Genomic DNA, 21,886 nt, shown 5'->3' with positions numbered 1-21,886 from the left:
TGTTGAAATGCTGTAACAGTCTTTTTGGTCTTCGTGAATTTCATGTAGTTGAATTGTTCTGAGTTAATGAGTAATTTGGTTTTCAGTTCAAAGGAAAATCATTCCACGTCATATTCTGTTATTTCAACATGGTCATTGACTGTTCAAATGAAAGGTTGAATACAAGGTCACTTAAATATGCACTAATCTTGAGATTTTTTTTTGTTCCAGGAGATGTTGAAAATGTATCATTAGATAAAAATTAATTTGGTTTATGTGATACCATTGGGCCCGAGACCCCGGTTCCTGCAAATTTTCCTCGTCACCAGGGGGCAACAAAGTTGTATGAAAAAAACAAATGTTACCGCTTTGGTGCTGCCTGGTGGCCAACACATACAATCCCCCACTCATTTTTTGTTGTTCTTTTAGAGGGTAAGTCTTGCCCTTTCTAATACAATAAAAATCTTGCTGGGGGATTAAATGTGTATTGAGTAATAGCCTTCACAAATATGAGCATTTCTGAAAATTCGTCAACTTGAAGCGCCTCCTATAGTCAATGCATTCAATCCCCCAACCCCGATTAGTGATTATTTTGAAGAACTGTGCTCCTGTAATACTTAAATCACAAAGGTACTTTGGGGGATTGAACGCATTTCATGTAAGAGCTGTCCATATCTTTCCTGTTTACCAAATTTTAGTTTAAGGCCATTCTGAGTGTGAACTTTGATGACCCCTTGTGAGGTCACTGTATGGAATTTGGCCAAAATGTTTGGTGTATGTTTGGTGGTGGGTACATCCAGTTACCAAAGTTTGGGCAAAATCTGAGTTCGTCACTATCACAGCCCCATGTAAACTGCCTGATTCTTATAAAAATTGGCTCTTAAACATTTTGATGTATTCACTGCCAAAGTATACAAAAAAACCTTGATTTTACACTGAAAAAATTTCTGTATTTCCCATTAATTTCAGTAGAGGGCCTCCAGAGGTGTGGTCCTACATGATGTCATTAAAGTTCATATTCCAGACAGCTTGGCGTTTCTGAGCGTTTATCAGCAGCAGGTGAAATCAGGCTGAATTCCCCATGTTTATGACTTCATTTATCAGGGCACATGACACCAAAAATAAAACGCAATACATCAATATTTTCATGATTATTTAGAATAGACAGCTCATTTGATATTTTATTTACTAGTGATACACACTTTAATGGCTTCAGTCATGTTTGATATTCTTTAAATGGGGTATTCGTTGTTTAATCGTGCTTCATTGGGGTGAAAATGTGAAGCCGTTAGTTGTGGTTTTTGATCACATCTGGTTGAGGGCGCAGCTCCTCTCATTCATTTTTGGGCAGGCTGCACTTTATAATAGACAGCCTGTCAGGAGGCAAGCCAAATTAAGCAGTTTTATTGTTTTGTACTTTTTTTAGGGGGGGGGGGGGGGTTGTCAGTCATAACAGAAAATAGCCTGTTGAATAGCCCTGTTAAAAATTGCACCATTTTTGTTAAACACTAAGGGAGAAAACTAGAACATTAATGCTCAGTTTTGTTTGACTCATTATTTACTCCACTGCAGTTCCGTCGGATTGATTACAGTCTATAGATGATAAACTTATCGGTGAAGGTTTTTACACTTATTGCTTTGTTTTTACAGAGTTGAAAAAGAAACAGCTTGAGCTACAAAATGCAGCAGGAGCTATGCAGAAGATCATGTCAGCACTGAGATGAGTCCAGACACACGGGCGGCTAAAAACTACAAATCAGGGGCGTGAAATAGTTTACCATTTTTTGCACAGTATTTTACAAAATCACTGGATGACTTGCTGGATGTGAGGTCAGAATTCCAAAGACTGACTGTTCCGTTATCATGTCACAGGTTTTAAGGATTTTATGAATGGAAGTGTTCTGCTAATGTTTTAAGAGATTCAAAGAGGTCCATGAAAACATTTCAGTGTTTGTTTTTAGAACTGTTTAGATTATGATCTTTGTAATGCAGTAATAAGTATTAACTGACAGTTTAAACTAATGTAATGCTGGTCAGTAAGTTTACAAACTAGTAAATCTAATTTCATACCTTATTTAACATGAACATTTTTTTGTTAAACATTTCAGTCTTAATTCACTGTTCATTAATGCTTATTACTGCAGTATTGTAAAGTTAGTTATGTTGTAACTTGCCATTTTCTTTGTTTTAATATAGAAACTGTGGAACTGTTTTTGTAGAAATTTTTGTATAAACTTTGAAGTTACCTGCATTTTTTTAGTTTTTCTCCATTTCCTATTTTGTCATCCTGGTTGTCGTCACTGTAACATTTGTGGTGTTAAAAGCTCAGTAACGAGACTTTAGTCATTTATGCAGAAATAGTGATCTTTTAAAACATAATTAAAAAAGGTACAAAGTTCTGTAACACCTTTAAAAAAGGTCTGCTTTTTGCCTGCTGTATATTTTAGAAGGTTGAGGTACAGAAAGATAACTAAGAAGTGATTGTCAGCCTCGTATTTCCTGTTTAAACTCCACTTTAGAGACAAGGACAAAATCAGACAAAACAGCTGTAGATCAGTTTTTAATTCATCTATTTGAATCATTCAGCTGGCACTTGATTAACGAAATCTTTACTTACAAGAAATGTTCCGCTCAGCAAACACATTCTTCAAAATCTTACCATTAAAGCAAAGATGTAAGATGCAATACAGATGAAATGTCGAGAAAAGGAAGAAAAGCATAACTACAAGGCCACAATGGACTAAAAATATTTTCCTATAAACCAGTGTGTCAGCAATTGTGCTGAGATCAACTCAAAGAAAAAGCCATTCAACTGTGTGAATACTTCAGTGGAGTCCTGCATTTTTTTTTTTTTTTTACGCACGGCCTCAGAGCGACTGCGGCGACTACCAAAAAATGAAATCTACTGTGACAAAAAGTTTTGGCAGTTTGTCATTAAGTACCAGTTGTGCCAAAGTTGTCCAAAAAGTGAATTATTGGTGTGCTTTAATGTCTAATGCCACCTGGTGGTCAACACTCTTCATTGGCATGATGAAATAGCACAGAACTATAGCTGCACAAGTGAATTTACTAAAGCGGGTGAATGTTTTCACATCCGTAACAGTTTTAAGACCATTCTGAGTGTCACTCGCATCCTGAGTTTCTATTTCTAATCACACAGCAGGATTCTAACGACAGACTCCCGACATGACGCCGTGGAGTCTACAGAACACTGAGTGCAAACAGCTTCATACTCTGGTGTGCTGTTAAGAGGAGTAAAAATCAATTTCACGGTTCTGGTAAAACAAGTGCAAAGGCGCCAAACAAAAATTCAGTTGGTCAATCATCTCAGGAAGTGGCAACAATCTCATGCAGAAAATAAGTAAATAAGCTGGTAAACCTCTGAAGGTTCCCAGAAGTACTCAGGCACTGCGGTGATGAGTGAATGTAACAGGATTTTTGGAATAAGTTGAATTACTGATGGGACAGCGGCAGCCCGAGTGCTGAGGTGACTCCAGTCCTCCTGTGGGTTCCCAATGCGTTTCAGACTGAGGTCAGTTCTTAAAGGCGCCGCAGCGCCCGGCTCGGCATATGAAATCCTTCAGCAGGTCCCCGTCCATCTGCCAGAAGGCGGCGGTCTGAGTCACCTCAGTCAGGTGATTGACGCAGAACTTAAAGCAGAACTCTTCCAGGTCCTGAATGACAAAAACAGCATGTGAGGAGAGAGATTAGAGATGGTTTGGTTTTTGTTTGTTTTTTGGGGTTTTTTTTTACCCTGCATGAAAATTCAGTAAGGTATGTCTTCTATAATATATTCCAATTCTAAAGTAGAACTACTAGTGTATACTAAGGTATATCTAAAAAAAAAAAAAAAGTTGAATAGAGTAGAGCCACTTAGGTGCCTGGTCTTGAGAACCAGGGACTGTAGGTTAACCCAAATTTCCCTCATTTCACCAACCCAACCCTGCTCCTGGAGACCAGGTTCTCTCCATCTCTCCCTGCTCCACCCACTGATGATGAAGAAGTCAGGTGTGCTCAGCCAATCAAGAGCCAAGAAAACCAGTGAGGCATTCTAGTAACATCAAATGTTCCCATCTTAAGATTGCATCACTACACTTTTCGCTCAAGAGCACTTTAAAGTGATACAAGTGCAAAGATCTTTAATGTGTGATTTGAGAATCCCAAATTTAAATTTCCTCCAAATTTTGATTTATAAAGTTAGATTGTGTTTTGTTTGCATGCTTCCACAAAGACAACAATCATCAGTGAATCGATGGGCTCTCGTCTTGTTCTCTATTGATGTTGCATTTTATCACAAATCTGTACTTTTTTTGGGGGGGGGGGGGGGGGGTGACTTTCAGTGAAATGGAGATATTATGTTAATCTCCATCTGACCTCTGCGTCGTAGCGCACCGCGGCAGACAGTAGCGAGAAGGCGTTTTCCACTGTGATGCCTCTCTTTATAATGTGCTGGCACAGACGTTTGAGATGGTTCTCACAGTACGAGGTGGCCAGGTCCAGCAGTCCTGAGGGAACACGGGGTAAAAGCCGTCAGATAGGAGCGTCTGAAGATAAGCGCTAGGTGGCACTAATGTGGGTCTGACCAATGGCGTCCTCAGGAGGCAAATCCACGGTGTCTGTGTAGAGGAACTCCAGGAAGGAGCGGTACACAGCGTAGGAGAACTGGCTGATTTCGATCACCTCCTTCATGTCCTCATTCCAGTGAGAGTGAAACATGGACCGGAAATGCTCGCACCTGCACAAAGTGGCGTTTTAGAACAGTTGGTACCAAATGCTTTCACTCTGATTTCTGATATTTACAGACTGCGCCTAACCTGATTTTCAGAACTGCTTTGTGGACGTAGATATATTTGCCGTCGATGCAGAACTTGAGGTCAGCCGTCTCCGGGTTGTCAAACACTTTCTTCAGAGACTGGGCCACAGTCAGGAAGTCATTGTGTTCTGGACACAGGAAACAGAGACAAACATGATCATTAAATTTTAGGGAATTCATGCAGAAATAACTGCTAGACAAAGTTATCATCAGGCTGTGACCCAAAGCCCATGTGCCATTTCAGATGGACGCACACACACACGGGGCAAGCAGTTCCTGGACCGGATCTGCCTTCAATGTGGTTAAAAATTAGGAACATACAAGTCCAAAGGCTCCTATGCTGTTAATGCCAGGAACACTACAAAGATACTGATTTGAGACTTCATGGTATTAAAAAAAAGTCAGGCTGAATTGATTTTGTTTCAATGACATTAGAAAAACTTTGTTTACCCCTTTCTTGTAATACACACATTAACATCTGACAATCCTTGTAATGCCACAGCACTGCATTAAAACAAATAAATAAGCTAAGTTTACACTGTTTATCATAGCTGTAAAAATCTAAATTGTGTTTTCAGATTTCTGACAGTCACTGAAGTAATCATGTAATCAAAAGCTTTTAAACTTACCATCCCTGGTTCTCAAGACCAGGCACCTAGGTGGCTCTGTCTCTTCTTTCTTCTTGTTTTTTCTCTCGTTTTTCCTTTTTATATTCAGGAGTACCTTAGTATACACCAGTAGAGTTTCACCTTAGATTTGTAATGTATACTAAAAGATATACTATACTGGATTTTCATGTGCAACAAAGACTTCTATCAGGAAAAAATGATCAAATCTAAGCTTTAAAAAGAGTGACATTTCATGAAAATAACCATTTTAAAATTTAAACATCCCTATATCAAAATGTTCTGAGTTGGGATTTTGCGTGTTTTATGCCAGATGACTTTCTTAACAAGTACTCATCAGGACCTACTCTGCTTCACTTATGAAATCCAAAGGGATCAGGATCACACACAGAGCACACTGCCTGCTCAATGGTTGATTGTAGTAATTTTACAAGAAATTTTCAAGTTAGAGCTCAATATTTTTGAACAGACCAGCAGGGGCAGCCTTACATTGTTATTAAAGACTGCAAAAGTCCCTCTAAACTCATATTTGATGTGTTAATCTGTCACAATACACATTTAATCTGCTTTGGTAGAAGTAATGAAGTCCTGAATGTTAAAACTCTTAGAAAACCCATGCATTCATGGAAAATCTGACATCTGAAAAGTTACCAGTGTAACTTTGGTGACATGGGAAATAAACCAAATGCTCCCTGCGAAAAGATGAATCATCTCAACTCAGTCTGTGCGCATGTGCATAAACTGGCAGAGCACATTTTGTGAATGGCCCTAAGTAAAATAAACATGATCTGAAGTTTATTTGCTGCACCGTCCCTGAAGGCAACTTACCTACAGAAAGAAGCCTCCACATAACGGACGGGGTGGAGAAGCATGCAAAGACATCGTCTGTGCACGTGAACTGCGTGAGGTTTGGCAGAACGATGGACTGGCCCCGGCACTGGCCCCACATGTACACCAGGCCACTCTGGGTCTTCGCTGCTGACGTGTGTGTAGAGTGACAGGCGGCGATCTCCACAATCCTGCCAACACAAACAGAAGTGGGCGACATGACACAAGCGTGTGAGGACAGAAGTAACGGTCCTTGTTGGTGGCGCTGTCACTCACCTCTCTTTGTTAGACATAATCTGCACCGGACTCAGCTGGTTAATCTTGTTACCGGTGCCCAGTTGTCCGTATGTGTTTGCGCCCCAAGCGTAGAGCAACCCTTGATCTGTCAGTGCCAGAGAGTGGGCATAGCCCGAGACAATCTGGAGTGAAAAATAAAAAGGCTTTAGATACCTATCATATTAAAAACAAACGTCAACACAGAACAAAAACACAAACGCATATTTACTCACTAGATCAAACTAACAAGGCTCATGTTTGAGCTGTAAGAATTTGTTAGCTTTGCCAAACAGGTCATGTTTTTGGCTCAATCATCAGCAGGATTACACAGTATGACTTTTACAACATTTGCAAGAGGGATGAAACATGGGGCCAAGGAAGAACCTGGTACATTTTGCAGCATGTGGAGGAATTTAAATTTTTCCACCATCTTCAATGTTACAAGTTAAAACGACTTCTCACCTGTGTCACGTGACTGTGTACGTCATAACTTGATAAATACTTTGTAGTAAAGTAAAACTTGATACACAAGGTCACCTTCAGACAAATTCAACACTAGGTGCGTTTAAATACTTATTGTGACCACAAGGGGGCACAGCCTCTGAAATCTTGTGGACTAGAACATGATGAAAAAACCATCATCTATCAAGGAGAAGCCAGGTACACAAGGTCACCTCAAAACTGTGGACAAGGTTATGTGGGCTCAACAACATAGGTCAGGGTACCGTATTTTCATCAGAAATACAAATAAAGTGCTTCAGTGAGTTTCTCTTCAGTTTTCAGAGAGTAGTGACATGACGAGCAAAAAAAAAAAAAGAAAAAAAACATGACTAGTGGTGCCATCTTGGGGCCAAAATTGCATTCAGTTGCATGTAAATCCATCCATTTTCTTCCGCTTTTTCCGGAGTCGGGTCGCGGGGGGCAGCAGCTCAAGCAAAGCCGCCCAGACCTCCTGATCCACACACACCTCCCCCAGCTCCTCCGGGGGAACCACAAGGTGATCCCAAGCCAGCCGAGAGATGTAGTCCCTCCAGCGTGTCCTGGGTCTTCCCCGGGGCCTCCTCCCAATGGGACGTGCCCGGAACACCTCTCCAGCGAGGCGTCCAGGGGGCATCTGGAAAAGATGCCCAAGCCACCTCAACTGACTCCTTTCGACGTGGAGGAGCAGCGGCTCGACTCCGAGCTCCTCACCCTATCTCTAAGGGAGCACCCAGCCACCCTGCGGAGGAAACTCATCTCGGCCACTTGTACTCGCAAGCCAAATCTCATGACCATAGGTGAGGATCGGAACGTAGATCAAGCGGTAAATCGAGAGCTTTGCCCCCCTACTCAGCTCTCTGGCATGTAAATCCAGCTATTTTATTTATTTAATCGCTGAAAATGCCGGGCTGCTGTGCATTTGGATACATCTTACCTTTGATTTGGAAGTTGATCAGAAAGAAAAGCTTAGAGGGTCAAATTAATCCAGAATAAAGCATAATCCAGCAATGGAAAACTTTAAAACTGTCACGCATGTCACTGAATGACAGAGTTACAGAAGCATAAATCAGCCTTTAAATTAATTAAATAAAATTATAAATGGTAAATGTGATATCTTAACTATTTTTATATTTATTTTGATAGCACATGCACCTGAATGTGTTGCTGTATGTGGTTAAATGATAAAAAAAAAAAAAAAAAAACTGAAAACACAAAAAGGTTCATTCAGTAGTTCAGCACAACTGGCCCCAAAATGGCGCCATGCTCTCAGTTGTTACTACTCTCTGAATAAATGGTAAATGGATGGCATTTATATAGCGCTTTTCCATCTGCATCAGACACTCAACGCGCTTTACAATTATGCCTCACATTCACAGACACACACACACACACACACACACACACACACACACACACTGATGTCATGGTGGTGCCATGCAAAGTGCTCACTACACACTGGGAGCAACTTTGGGATTAAGGACTTTGCCCAAGGGCCCATAGTGATTTAAAGGGATTCTATTCTCTGCACACAAGGACTAGAGGCGCAAGTAATCTACCTGCTGCACACACAATCCCTGCAGACCTATGAGGCGACAGGGAGTGAGCTGGTTCCCGTTGTTTCCCAGCCCAAGTTGTCCATTCCCGTTATAACCCCAACCGTACACCTGGACACACACACACAGACAGCGACTGACATGACAACTGCAAAAGCCTAACAGTTTTTGCACAGTGGTATGAATGTAGGGATCACCTCTCCGTTGTCCATGATGGCTAAGGAGGAGGTCTGACCGCAGACGATGCTGATAGCCACCTTGTTCTGCAGACAGATGGACACTCTGCGGGGCGTGGGCTGGTTTGACGTGGAGCCTGAGCCCACCTGACCACAGTTGTTATAGCCCCATGCGTACACCTGGCATGCAGGAGGTCAAAGGTCAGGTGAGAGGACCATGAACAGCAACTTTCATAGTAAGAAGTCAGTGAAGGATCTTCACTCAATTATTAATATTACTCAAGGGAATTCAGAACAGTTGACTGGTGTCCCAGCAGTTCACTCTGCCCCACAGGCTGCCTGAGGAGCTCAGCAGTATTTCTTTATATAAACAAGCACGTCTGCTTTCTTCTATCCAGCAAAAGGCAACTAAAAAACCCTGTTAGACCTTACCCTTGGGGGCAACATCTGTTGTGATTTGGTGAAACGGTTGCTGTGCCACCAGCTAGGAAGTGACAAAATAGACAGGAAGTAAATTTTATGCAAATGCTGAGTGATGCGACACAGCAACTGCCTATCTGAGTGAAGCCAGCATGACGGCAGTGTGACACATGCTGGCTGGATGTTGGTTATATTTATAGTTTTTCAAGTTCATGTGTAAACTGTAAAACATTAAACCGCCATTAGATTTCTTTGTCATAAGGGTATGACAACAAAACGACTGGAATCATTGCCACTTTTTATGTATACGTACATCAGCAGATAGATTGGCATCAGAATTTTTTTATTTTACGGCCAGCGCGACTCCTGTTGCAGTGGGCCCCCCCCCCACACTCACAGCCTCATTTCGGAAAACGGACTGTTTCAAGTTTAGTGCACTTAAACAATGTCAAATGTATATGTGTTGTCTTAATTCTGATGTGTGCCATTATTACGGTAAACAAGTAATAACTGGATTAATTGCTGTATCTTGTCTGTGGCAATTTGAGTGTGGACGTAATCTCATTGTTGTTGCACTTTCAATGACAATGACAATAAAGCTCATTCATCCATCCATCCATGATATTAATATCATCCCGCCAAAAAAAAAAAAAATCCATATCAGTCGGGATTGAATAAAGTGACTCCAGTATTAAGTTTGACAAAGCAGTTGAACAACACAGTTCTTTACGAACGTTATGAAATCATCAGGAAGGAATCTCATCCACAGGATGGCACTTAGTTCACACACCTCTCCTGTATCGGTCAGAGCCATCGAGTGGTGAGAGCCACAGGCCACTTCTGTCACCTTCTTCTTGAGCAGACTGGCAGACACCAGCACCGGGGACACTCCTTGGTTGGTGGTCCCATTTCCCAGTTGGCTGTAGCTGTTATGGCCCCAGGCAAAAACTTCTCCATCTGAAAACACGTGTAGTCATTCAGAATCAGTTTCATAACACACCAGTGAACAGAAGTATTCCACTTTTTGTGCAGGTACCCTCAGTGGCCAGCAGGATGTGGGGGCCACTGCCGTAACTCAGACTGACCGCCTTCCTCCCACTCAGGAAGTCCAGCTTCTTGGGAACGATGGTGCTCTGGCTGTCGCCGGTTCCAAGGCAGTTACTGCAGTTTAAGCCCAAAACGAACACCTGAATGTGGGCAGAGGAGACAAAGAGAGAGGAATAATGCGGATCAAACGTACAATTTCAGTCAGCATATTAGTGAACAGGACTCATGAACAGGAGACATCAACTGTGAGCTGCACCGATACTGCATCGAGCAATGACAAGGATCGGGTTGCAGGGTATGTGTGTATATATATATATACAGTAGTGTTCAGAATAATAGTAGTGCTATGTGACTAAAAAGATTAATCCAGGTTTTGAGTATATTTCTTATTGTTACATGGGAAACAAGGTACCAGTAGATTCAGTAGATTCTCACAAATTCAACAAGATCAAGCATTCATGATATGCACACTCTTAAGGCTATGAAATTGGGCTATTAGTAAAAAAGTAGAAAAGGGGGTGTTCATAATAATAGTAGCATCTGCTGTTGACGCTACAAACTCAAAACTATTATGTTCAAACTGCTTTATTGTCAATCCTGTGAATCACTAAACTAGTATTTAGTTGTATAACCACAGTTTTTCATGATTTCTTCACATCTGCAAGGCATTAATGTTGGTTTAAAACCAAGATTTTGCTCGTTTACTAGTGTGCTTGGGGTCATTGTCTTGTTGAAACAGCCATTTCAAGGGCATGTCCTCTTCAGCATACGGCAACATGACCTCTTCAAGTATTTTGACATATCCAAACTGATCCATGATACCTGGTATGCGATATATAGGCCCAACACCATAGTAGGAGAAACATGCCCATATCATGATGCTTGCACCACCATGCTTCACTCTCTTCACTGTGAACTGTGGCTTGAATTCAGAGTTTGGGGGTCGTCTCACAAACTGTCGGGGGCCCTTGGACCCAAAAAGATCAATTTTACTCTCATCAGTCCACAAAATATTCCTCCATTTCTCTTTAGGCCAGTTGATGTGTTCTTTGGCAAATTGTAACCTCTTCTACATGTCTTTTATTTAATAGAGTGCCTTTGCAGGGGATTCTTGCAAATAAATTAGCTTCACACAGGTATCTTCTAACTGTCACAACACTTACAGGTAACTCCAGACTGTCTTTGATCATCCTGGAGCTGATCAATGGGTGAGCCTTTGCCATTCTGGTTATTCTTCTATCCATTTTGATGGTTGTTTTCTGTTTTCTTCCATGCCTCTGTTTTTTTTTTTTTTCCCATTTTAAAGCATTGGAGATCAATGTAGATGAACAGCCTATAATTTTTTGCACCTGCGTATAAGTTTTCCCCTCTCCAATCAACTTTTTTAATCAAACTACGCTGTTCTTCTGAACAATGTCTTGAACGTCCCATTTTCCTCAGGCTTTCAAAGAGAAAAGCATATTCAACAGGTGCTGGCTTCATCCTTAAATAGGGGACACCTGATTCACACCTGTTTGTTCCACAAAATTGACAAACTCACTGACTGAATGCCACAATACTATTACTGTGAACACCCCCTTTTCTACTTTTTTTTTAATAATAGCCCAATTTTAAGAGTGTGCATATCATGAATGCTTGGTCTTGTTGGATTTGTGAATCTACTGGTACCTTGTTTCCCATGTAACAATAAGAAATATACTCAAAAAAAGGGTTGGGTAGGATTACTTTGAAATGTAATCCAAAAGTAATCAGATTACAAGTAATCCAAATGTATGTACATACATACATACATACATGTAATCCACATGTATTCTTTCAAAGTAATCCTACCCAACACTGCTCGAAACCTGGATTAATTATTATTATAGATTATTATTCTGAACACTACTGTGTATATATATATATATATATATATATATATATATATATATAAAAACTAAGAAGCCACATGTACATAAGTTAGGAATGCACCGATCCCGAAACCAGTATCGGTCCGATCCCGTATGCATTTACTTGTAATCATAAAACTGCTCTGATACTAGACACTCGATTCCTCTTCACAGCAGCGTAATGTCAACCTCTCCATCGTATTTGTATTGTGGGTCAAACTTGGCAGCTCGTGGGCAGGCGGAGGTCTCGGTTCGACTGAACTGCTCACTTCACCCATGAAGCGTTTGATGCTGTGACCTTTTCATCCTTTTTTCTGCAGCGCAGCTCAGAGTTGAGAACAGTTGCCGTCTCTGAAAGCACGGTGACGGCAGCACACCTGCACTGAGCTTACAAAGACATTTCTATTTTTTTTGTCTTTAAAACTCTGTACTGCTCCGTGTGTGTCCTCGCTAAAAACAGCTTATCTGCATGTATTAACAAATGCTAACGCTTGTTTTTTTCTGCCCAAATACACCTCAAGTCTCTTTCTGAGGATGACATGAAGTAAAATGAGATGGGGGGGTGCTTCCCCTCCACACCCTTAGGTCCACTTTTTGAAGACTATTTTTCATGCTACTAATACTATAACCCCAATCCCAATAAAGTTGGGACATTGTGTAAAATGTAAATAATTTGCAAATGCATTTCAATTTATATTCAATTGAATACACCACCAAGACTTTTAATGAAAGACATTTAAACAAAGATATTTCATGTTCAAACTGATAAACTTTATTGTTTTTGTGCAAATATTTGCTCATTTTGAAATGGATGCCTGCAACACGTTTTTAAAAAGCTGGGACAGTGGTATGTTTACCACTGTGTTACATCACCTTTCCTTCTAACAACACTCGATAAGTGTTTGGGAACTGAGGACACTAATTGTTGAAGCTTTGTAGGTGGAATTCTTTACAATTCTTGCTTGATGTACGACTTCAGTTGTTCAAAGGTCCGGGGTCTCCGTTGTCGCATTTTGTGCTTTATAATGTGCCACACATTTTCAATGGGCGACAGGTCTGGACTACAGGCAGGCCAGTCTAGTACCCGCACTCTTTTACTACGAAGCCACGCTGTTGTAACATGTGCAGAATGTGGCTTGGCACTGTCTTGCTGAAATAAGCAGAGATGTCCCTGAAAAAGACATTGCTTGGATGGCAGCATGTGTTGCTCCAAAACCTGGATGTACCTTTCACCATTGATGGTGCCTTCACAGATGCTGGCTTTTGAACTTTGCGCTAGTAACAATCTGGATGGTCTTTTTTCCTCTTTTGTCCAGAGGTGCAAACAAGGGAGCAGCCGAAGGGACTTTACTTTTTTTTATTGATTTATTCTGCCTTACAGAAACCTGGTTACAGCAGGATGAATATGTTAGTTTAAATGAGTCAACACCCCCGAGTCACACTAACTGCCAGAACGCTCGTAGCACGGGCCGAGGTGGAGGATTAGCAGCAATCTTCCATTCCAGCTTATTAATTAATTAAAAACCCAGACAGAGCTTTAATTCATTTGAAAGCTTGACTCTTAGTCTTGTCCATCCAAATTGGAAGTCCCAAAAACCAGTTTTATTTGTTATTATCCATCGTCCACCTGGTCGTTACTGTGAGTTTCTCTGTGAATTTTCAGACCTTTTGTCTGACTTAGTGCTTAGCTCAGATAAGATAATTATAGTGGGCGATTTTAACATCCACACAGATGCTGAGAATGACAGCCTCAACACTGCATTTAATCTATTATTAGACTCAATTGGCTTTGCTCAAAATGTAAATGAGTCCACCCACCACTTTAATCATATCTTAGATCTTGTTCTGACTTATGGTATGGAAATTGAAGACTTAACAGTATTCCCTGAAAACTCCCTTCTGTCTGATCATTTCTTAATAACATTTACATTTACTCTGATGGACTACCCAGCAGTGGGGAATAAGTTTCATTACACTAGGTTTAAGGATATGATTCCTCCTTTATGTTCTCTAATGCCATATACCAACACTGTGCAGATTAGCTACCTAAACTCTGTAAGTGAGATAGAGTATCTCGTCAATAGTTTTACATCCTCATTGAAGACAACTTTGGATGCTGTAGCTCCTCTGAAAAAGAGAGCTTTAAATCAGAAGTGCCTGACTCCGTGGTATAACTCACAAACTCGCAGCTTAAAGCAGATAACCCGTAAGTTGGAGAGGAAATGGCGTCTCACTAATTTAGATCTTCACTTAGCCTGGAAAAAGAGTCTGTTGCTCTATAAAAAAGCCCTCCGTAAAGCTAGGACATCTTACTACTCATCACTAATTGAAGAAAATAAGAACAACCCCAGGTTTCTTTTCAGCACTGTAGCCAGGCTGACAAAGAGTCAGAGCTCTATTGAGCCGAGTATTCCTTTAACTTTAACTAGTAATGACTTCATGACTTTCTTTGCTAATAAAATTTTAACTATTAGAGAAAAAGTTACTCATAACCATCCCAAAGACGTATCGTTATCTTTGGCTGCTTTCAGTGATGCCGGTATTTGGTTAGACTCTTTCTCTCAGATTGTTCTGTCTGAGTTATTTTCATTAGTTACGTCATCCAAACCATCAACATGTCTATTAGACCCCATTCCTACCAGGTTGCTCAAGGAAGCCCTACCATTATTTAATGCTTCGATCTTAAATATGATCTATCTTTATTAGTTGGCTATGTACCACAGGCTTTTAAGGTGGCAGTAATTAAACCATTACTTAAAAAGCCATCACTTGACCCAGCTATCTTAGCTAATTATAGGCCAATCTCCAACCTTCCTTTTCTCTCAAAAATTCTTGAAAGGGTAGTTGTAAAACAGCTAACTGATCATCTGCAGAGGAATGGTCTATTTGAAGAGTTTCAGTCAGGTTTTAGAATTCATCATAGTACAGAAACAGCATTAGTGAAGGTTACAAATGATCTTTTTATGGCCTCAGACAGTGGACTCATCTCTGTGCTTGTTCTGTTAGACCTCAGTGCTGCTTTTGATACTGTTGACCATAAAATTTTATTACAGAGATTAGAGCATGCCATAGGTATTAAAGGCACTGCGCTGCGGTGGTTTGAATCATATTTATCTAATAGATTACAATTTGTTCATGTAAATGGGGAATCTTCTTCACAGACTAAGGTTAATTATGGAGTTCCACAAGGTTCTGTGCTAGGACCAATTTTATTCACTTTATACATGCTTCCCTTAGGCAGTATTAGACAGCATTGCTTAAATTTTCATTGTTACGCAGATGATACCCAGCTTTATCTATCCATGAAGCCAGAGGACACACACCAATTAGCTAAACTGCAGGATTGTCTTACAGACATTAAGACATGGATGACCTCTAATTTCCTGCTTTTAAACTCAGATAAAACTGAAGTTATTGTACTTGGCCCCACAAATCTTAGAAACATGGTGTCTAACCAGATCCTTACTCTGGATGGCATTACCCTGACCTCTAGTAATACTGTGAGAAATCTTGGAGTCATTTTTGATCAGGATATGTCATTCAAAGCGCATATTAAACAAATATGTAGGACTGCTTTTTTGCATTTGCGCAATATCTCTAAAATTAGAAAGGTCTTGTCTCAGAGTGATGCTGAAAAACTAATTCATGCATTTATTTCCTCTAGGCTGGACTACTGTAATTCATTATTATCAGGTTGCCCTAAAAGTTCCCTGAAAAGCCTTCAGTTAATTCAAAATGCTGCAGCTAGAGTACTAACGGGGACTAGAAGGAGAGAGCATATCTCACCCATATTGGCCTCTCTTCATTGGCTTCCTGTTAATTCTAGAATAGAATTTAAAATTATTCTTCTTACTTATAAGGTTTTGAATAATCAGGTCCCATCTTATCTTAGGGACCTCATAGTACCATATCACCCCAATAGAGCGCTTCGCTCTCAGACTGCAGGCTTACTTGTAGTTCCTAGGGTTTGTAAGAGTAGAATGGGAGGCAGAGCCTTCAGCTTTCAGGCTCCTCTCCTGTGGAACCAGCTCCCAATTCGGATCAGGGAGACAGACACCCTCTCTACTTTTAAGATTAGGCTTAAAACTTTCCTTTTTGCTAAAGCTTATAGTTAGGGCTGGATCAGGTGACCCTGAACCATCCCTTAGTTATGCTGCTATAGACTTAGACTGCTGGGGGGTTCCCATGATGCACTGAGTGTTTCTTTCTCTTTTTGCTCTGTATGCACCACTCTGCATTTAATCATTAGTGATTGATCTCTGCTCCCCTCCACAGCATGTCTTTTTCCTGGTTCTCTCCCTCAGCCCCAACCAGTCCCAGCAGAAGACTGCCCCTCCCTGAGCCTGGTTCTGCTAGAGGTTTCTTCCTGTTAAAAGGGAGTTTTTCCTTCCCACTGTCACCAAGTGCTTGCTCACAGGGGGTCGTTTTGACCATTGGGGTTTTTACGTAATTATTGTATGGCCTTGCCTTACAATAAATATAAAGCGCCTTGGGGCAACTGTTTGTTGTAATTTGGCGCTATATAAATAAAATTGATTGATTGCATAGTGGAGTTTTAACTTGCACTTGTAGATGTAGCGAGTAGTGACAAACTGTGTTAACTGACAATGGTTTTCTGAAGTGTTCCTGAGCCCACATTGTAAGATCCTTTACACAATGATGTTGGATTTTAATGCGGTGCTGCCTGAGGGATCGAAGGTCACGAGCATTCAATGTTGTCTTTGGCCTTGTCACTTACATGTAGAAAATTCTCCAGATTCTCTGAATCTTCTGATTATATTATGGACTGTAGATGATGGATTCCCTAAATTCCTTGCAACTGAATGTTGAGAAACATTGTTCTTAAACTGTTGGACCATTTTTTCACGCAGTTGTTCACAAAGTGGTGATCCTCGCCCCATCTTTGCTTGTGAATGGCTGAACCTTTTGGGAATGCTCCTTTTATATCCAATCATGACACTCACCTGTTTCCAATTAACCTGTTCACCTGTGGAATGTTCTAAACAGGTGTTCTTTGAGCATTCATCAACTTCCCCAGTCTTTTGTTGCCCCATCCCAGCTTTTTTGAAATGTGTTGGAGGCATCCATTTTAAAAATGAGTAAATATTTGCACGAAACAATAACGTTTATCAGTTTGAACATTAAATATCTTGTCTTTGTGGTGTATTCAATTGAATATAGATTGAACAGGATTTGCAAATCATTGTATTCTGTTTTTATTTACATTTCACACAACGTCCCAACTTCATTGGAATTGGGGTTGTAGACTATGGTTGGCTTACTCAAATTTGTGAGTCAGCAAATTGGGTTAATGAGAAACTCAGTCATAAGGTCTAATTCAAACTTAACTCTTGGTTGGGTAAAATAAAGAGCTGAAGGTGTGATCTTGGGAGTATATACACAGGTGCATCTCAGAAAAGAATATGATGAATAAGTTTAATGTTTTGTGTTAGGTATTTCAGAAAGTGAAAACTTTATATATTCTTATCTCATTACATATAAACTTTCAACTACTCTTATTTTAATAATTATGACTTACAGCTCAAACAATTAAATAAAATAAAAAATTGCACATATCAAACTATTATTTTATTTTGAGATACTTTTCTCTCTTTTTTGGAGCTGAAGGCCAAAATGATCAAAACTGAATGAAAAATATTGCTTGAAACATTTTAGTATATACATGAAATGAGTCAATTTATAGTTATATTTTCACTTTCTGAAATAACTGACAAAAAACACTGATATTCAATTTTTTCTGAAGTACAGCTGTTGTTATTAAACTTAAATCAGTATGTCCCTTAAATACCCTTTGACTTCTCACCTCATCATCATTTGTGACGTAAATGGCTTCACTGGCAGATGTTCCGAACACACACGCTTTCCGTATCATGCAGAGCTCCTGGGGCTCCACCAGGTTGAACAGAGGCCATTTGGTCAAATCCACCATGATAGGTCCTTGCCGTCTGTCTGCATTGAGGACGGCCGGGCTGAGTGATCCACAACAATCCAAAAATCAGAGCAGAAGAGGGCCAAGTGGCCACTGTGGGCAACAGTGCCAGTGCTGCAGAAGCTTGTGTTCATTGGCTTGAAAACATGGATGCCTGGGTGTGCACAAACACATCTGGCAACACAGTTAAGCATTCATTCAAGCTCTCATTTAAAAGCACGAAACTGACAGTCAGCAGTCAGAAAAATAACCTATGTAATAAATCAGATTGAGATAACTTTATTAATGTGTCCATGCAGACCCCATGCAAACAAACAAATAGAAGTCAATAAGGGCAGAAAGATTTAAAGTAAACAAAAATGGTATTATTGTATATGTTCTGGACACTTTCACTTTTGTGACAATACATATTATTGGCTACACTTTTTTAAATTCAAGGAGTAATGATAAAAAGGCATAATTATTAACAATTGTGGCCCGACTGCTAAAGGGCATACAGTGCATCCAGAAAGTATTCACAGCGCTTCACTTTTCCCACATTTTATGTTACAGTCTTATTCCAAAATAGATTAAATTCATTTTTCCTCTGAAAAATTCTACACACAATACCCCATAATGACAATGTGAATTTTTCTTAGAGGTTTGAAAATGTATTAAAAATAAAATGAAGGAATCACATGCACATAGTAAGTATTCACAGCCTTAGCCATAAAGCTGAAAACTGAGCTCAGGTGCATCCTGTTTCACTGATCATTCTTGAGATGTTTTTACAGTGTAACTGGAGTCCACATGGGGTAAATTCAGTTGACTGGATAGGATTTGGCAAGGTGTAAACCTGTCTGCACATAAGGTCCCACAGCTGACAGTGGATGTCATAGCACAAACCAAGCATGAAGACAAAGGCGGTCTGCAGACCACTGAGACAGGATTGTGTCAAGGCACAAATCTGGTGAAGGTTATAGATTACAAGAAGGTTACATTTCTGCTGCTTTGAACGTCCCAATGAGCACAGTGGCCTCCATCACCCGTAAATGGAAGAAGTTCGGATCTACCAGGACTCTTTCTAGAGCTGACCACCCATCTAAACTGAGCAAATCTGACTGAACATCTCTGGAGAGATCTGAAAACGGCTGTGCAGTGATGCTCCCTATCCAACCTGATGGAGCTTGAGAGGTGCTGCAAAGAGGAATGGGTAAAACTGCAAAAAAGGTGTGCCAGGCCAGTGGCATCATATTCAAGAAGACTTTAGGGTGTATTTGCTGCCAAAGATGCATCAACAAAGTACTCAGCAAAGCATGTGAATACTTATGTATGTTTGATTTCTTAGTTTTTTTTTTGTTTTGTTTTATATTTTTAATAAATTTGCAGAAATAAAAAAATATATATATTGTTGTCATTATGGGGTGTTGTGAGTAGGATTTCGAGAGAAAACAAAAAAATTATTTACTCCATTTTGGAATAAGGCTGTAACATAACAGAATGTGGCAAAAGTGAAGTGCTGTGAATATTTTTCAGATGCACTGTACCTCACTTCAGGCAACACTATCTTTACAAAAAATATACCAGATTATAAATCATTTCTTCCAACTAACAAACTCCACTGTCATCTGTTAAGTTTTTAAAATGTCCTAAACGCCACTTATGTAGGACTAAAATACTGCAAAAACAAAATAATGTACAGTCAGTGGGTTCTGCCTTAGAGAAGCTGTGAAAATATTTAGACTTTATCCATATTTCGAGTGCGCATGCTCACAGTGGCACTCACCGAACTTCCGGGCAAAAACATTTTGCATCTCTCACTTTTTTAAAATTAGAATTATTTTAAAATTCAATGGCTGCAGAATTGAGTGACCATAACACCCAAGCTTTCAGTACGATTTCCATAAAAAAAAAAAAAAAGATTTCTAGGACTTTCCAGCGTGTTAAACTGAGAAAACTGATAAAGCTTCTTCCACTTATCGCCATGTGACACAAGTCTTCTACTGTTAAAATAAAATAAATAAAACGTTGACAGTGTGGTTGTTACCAGAACCATGTCAGGAATGTTACTGAGCTAACAAACATGCTAACATTAGCAATTTAGTTCGACAGCTCATAACGACAGACACTACATTTAAATAAAAGGCAACTATTCGATTTCTGTTCGACTCACCTGTTAGGTACGCATGTGTGTGCCGACAATGATCAGTCTGACACTTTCAGAACAAAAACTATCTTACCGCTGCAGAGCGGCTAAAACGCCAAAAAAAACAAAACAAAACAAAACAAAACAAAAAAAAAAAAAAAAAAAAAAAAAAAAAAACACGTGACCACGAGGCCAGAGTAATCGCTGACAGAGCTCATTTTAGGAAACTATCCCCACAAACAGATATTATATATATATATATATATATATATATATATATATATATATATATATATATATATATATATATATATATATATGTGTGTGTGTGTGTGTGTGTGTGTGTGTGTGTGTGTGTGTGTGTGTGTGTGTGTGTACTGGTCAAAGCCTGTGCCATAGCCTGTGTCCTAACATTTCATCCTACCTATCCAAACATCCTATCAAAGTTTAGTGCGATTTTGAATTGTTGACTTTACTAAATGTTTGTAGCTTCTGAATAAAGGGACTCTACATACATGTGGTGTTGCCAATAAAGTTGTGTTCAGATTAATCCTGCATTCCAGTTTTGCTGGTTTGAAGTCATTTGAAACAGCAGATATCAGTGCATATCATTTTAAAGCCTGGTACAGAAACTGATCATATTATTAAGCACTCCAGTGAGGTCCATTAAATGCACCATGCTGTGTTTTTTAATTTAAATGTTTTTGGTCATGAGGATGGATATTGGTCACATACACAATCTTGGGTACAAAGCCCAGTTCAAGTCTCAAATAAAGCAGTTTTATTTAACAGTTACCACTCTCAGGAGTCTTCCTTTTATTCAGTCATTGTGTTTACTGTTATTCTTTGATATTTTGTGATTTCATTGTTTTTTGTTTTTTTATACAGGCATTATTGTATTTTTCCATCTGTTGCACAAATGTTGATCATGTATATTATTTAGGGCCACAATAAATAAGTGCCTGTACTTGATTCTGTAATCAAAGGTCACTCAAGGTTGTTAAGTTTTTGTTGTTGTCGTTGTTGTTGTTGTTGTTTTATGGAATAAACTACAAAAACAGTATTTGTGTATAAAAAATGTGTATTTAATTTTAAAGTTACATTTGTTGCTAATAATATGTTTGGTCTCCCTTCTGTGATTTGAAGCTTTAAGTCATCTTTATACATACGAGTAGTTTCTAAATCGTAATTCTGTTATTGTTCCATTTACTTATATACCTTTTAATCTATAACCTAAGTTCATGTTTTAGATGCTAGCATACACAACATACCTGAGTAGTAGAGGACCTATGCACATAATTTAGGAGAATAGCTCAACTATTCTAGAATAATATGACCCCAATAAACAACTTGGAATATGTGCTAAAACTTTTATTCGGGACAAAGAGCCGCTACAGATTATCCAAGTTCCTCAAAATGTTCCGAATGACCCGTACATATTTGGGAGGGTTATAGAAAAGAATGAAATTTTTAACAGAAGTATATTATAAATGCCTTTAAACGAAAATATATAGTCAAACATTTCAAGATTCACATAGAACCTTTATTATTTAACATGCCCGACTGTATTGTTCCATGCAAGTGCTGTGTTAAAGATTGGCCAGCATAATCTCAGAGAGAGGGCACTTCTGGTGGCACCCCTATGTGCCGCGGAAGATGCCAGTGTTTTCTGTATTTCTCACTTCGGGTGGCATCTTTATGCGGCAGTGAATACAAACCCTTAA

The 21,886-nt window shown here is 39.5% G+C and overlaps 2 protein-coding genes across 3 annotated transcripts in view; one reads left to right on the top strand and one right to left on the bottom strand.

The window, feature by feature from the left end:
* The window catches only part of phf11 (PHD finger protein 11), a 69,448-nt gene extending 67,707 nt beyond the window's left edge, over nucleotides 1-1,741 (top strand). The window contains exon 18 of the mRNA XM_034185891.1: nucleotides 1,630-1,741. Within this exon, the coding sequence (XP_034041782.1) occupies nucleotides 1,630-1,703 (74 nt within the window). The 3' untranslated portion in view covers nucleotides 1,704-1,741. The remainder of the gene's footprint in view (nucleotides 1-1,629) is intronic.
* A 785-nt stretch (nucleotides 1,742-2,526) lies between these two features.
* On the bottom strand, nucleotides 2,527-20,320 carry LOC117524154 (RCC1 and BTB domain-containing protein 1-like). 2 transcript variants are annotated; one of them, XM_034185890.1, is made up of 12 exons: nucleotides 20,190-20,298; nucleotides 17,912-18,211; nucleotides 10,188-10,338; nucleotides 9,942-10,108; nucleotides 8,753-8,911; nucleotides 8,559-8,666; nucleotides 6,523-6,665; nucleotides 6,247-6,437; nucleotides 4,794-4,920; nucleotides 4,563-4,714; nucleotides 4,354-4,484; nucleotides 2,527-3,653 (listed from the first exon to the last, which is right to left on the bottom strand). In XM_034185890.1, exons 2-12 carry the CDS (start codon nucleotides 18,035-18,037, stop codon nucleotides 3,513-3,515), a joined length of 1,596 nt encoding a protein of 531 aa, XP_034041781.1. In that variant the 5' UTR covers nucleotides 18,038-18,211; nucleotides 20,190-20,298; the 3' UTR covers nucleotides 2,527-3,512. The 2 variants fall into 2 exon arrangements, with proteins under 2 accessions (XP_034041781.1, XP_034041780.1); XM_034185889.1 differs by having other exon boundaries at nucleotides 3,513-3,653; nucleotides 17,912-18,077; nucleotides 20,190-20,320.
* Nucleotides 20,321-21,886: the final 1,566 nt, after the last annotated feature.

This window comes from Thalassophryne amazonica, chromosome 14 (assembly GCF_902500255.1).
Source record: "Thalassophryne amazonica chromosome 14, fThaAma1.1, whole genome shotgun sequence".
Taxonomy (NCBI): domain Eukaryota; kingdom Metazoa; phylum Chordata; class Actinopteri; order Batrachoidiformes; family Batrachoididae; genus Thalassophryne; species Thalassophryne amazonica.
This window is presented reverse-complemented; position numbering and strand designations above follow the sequence as displayed.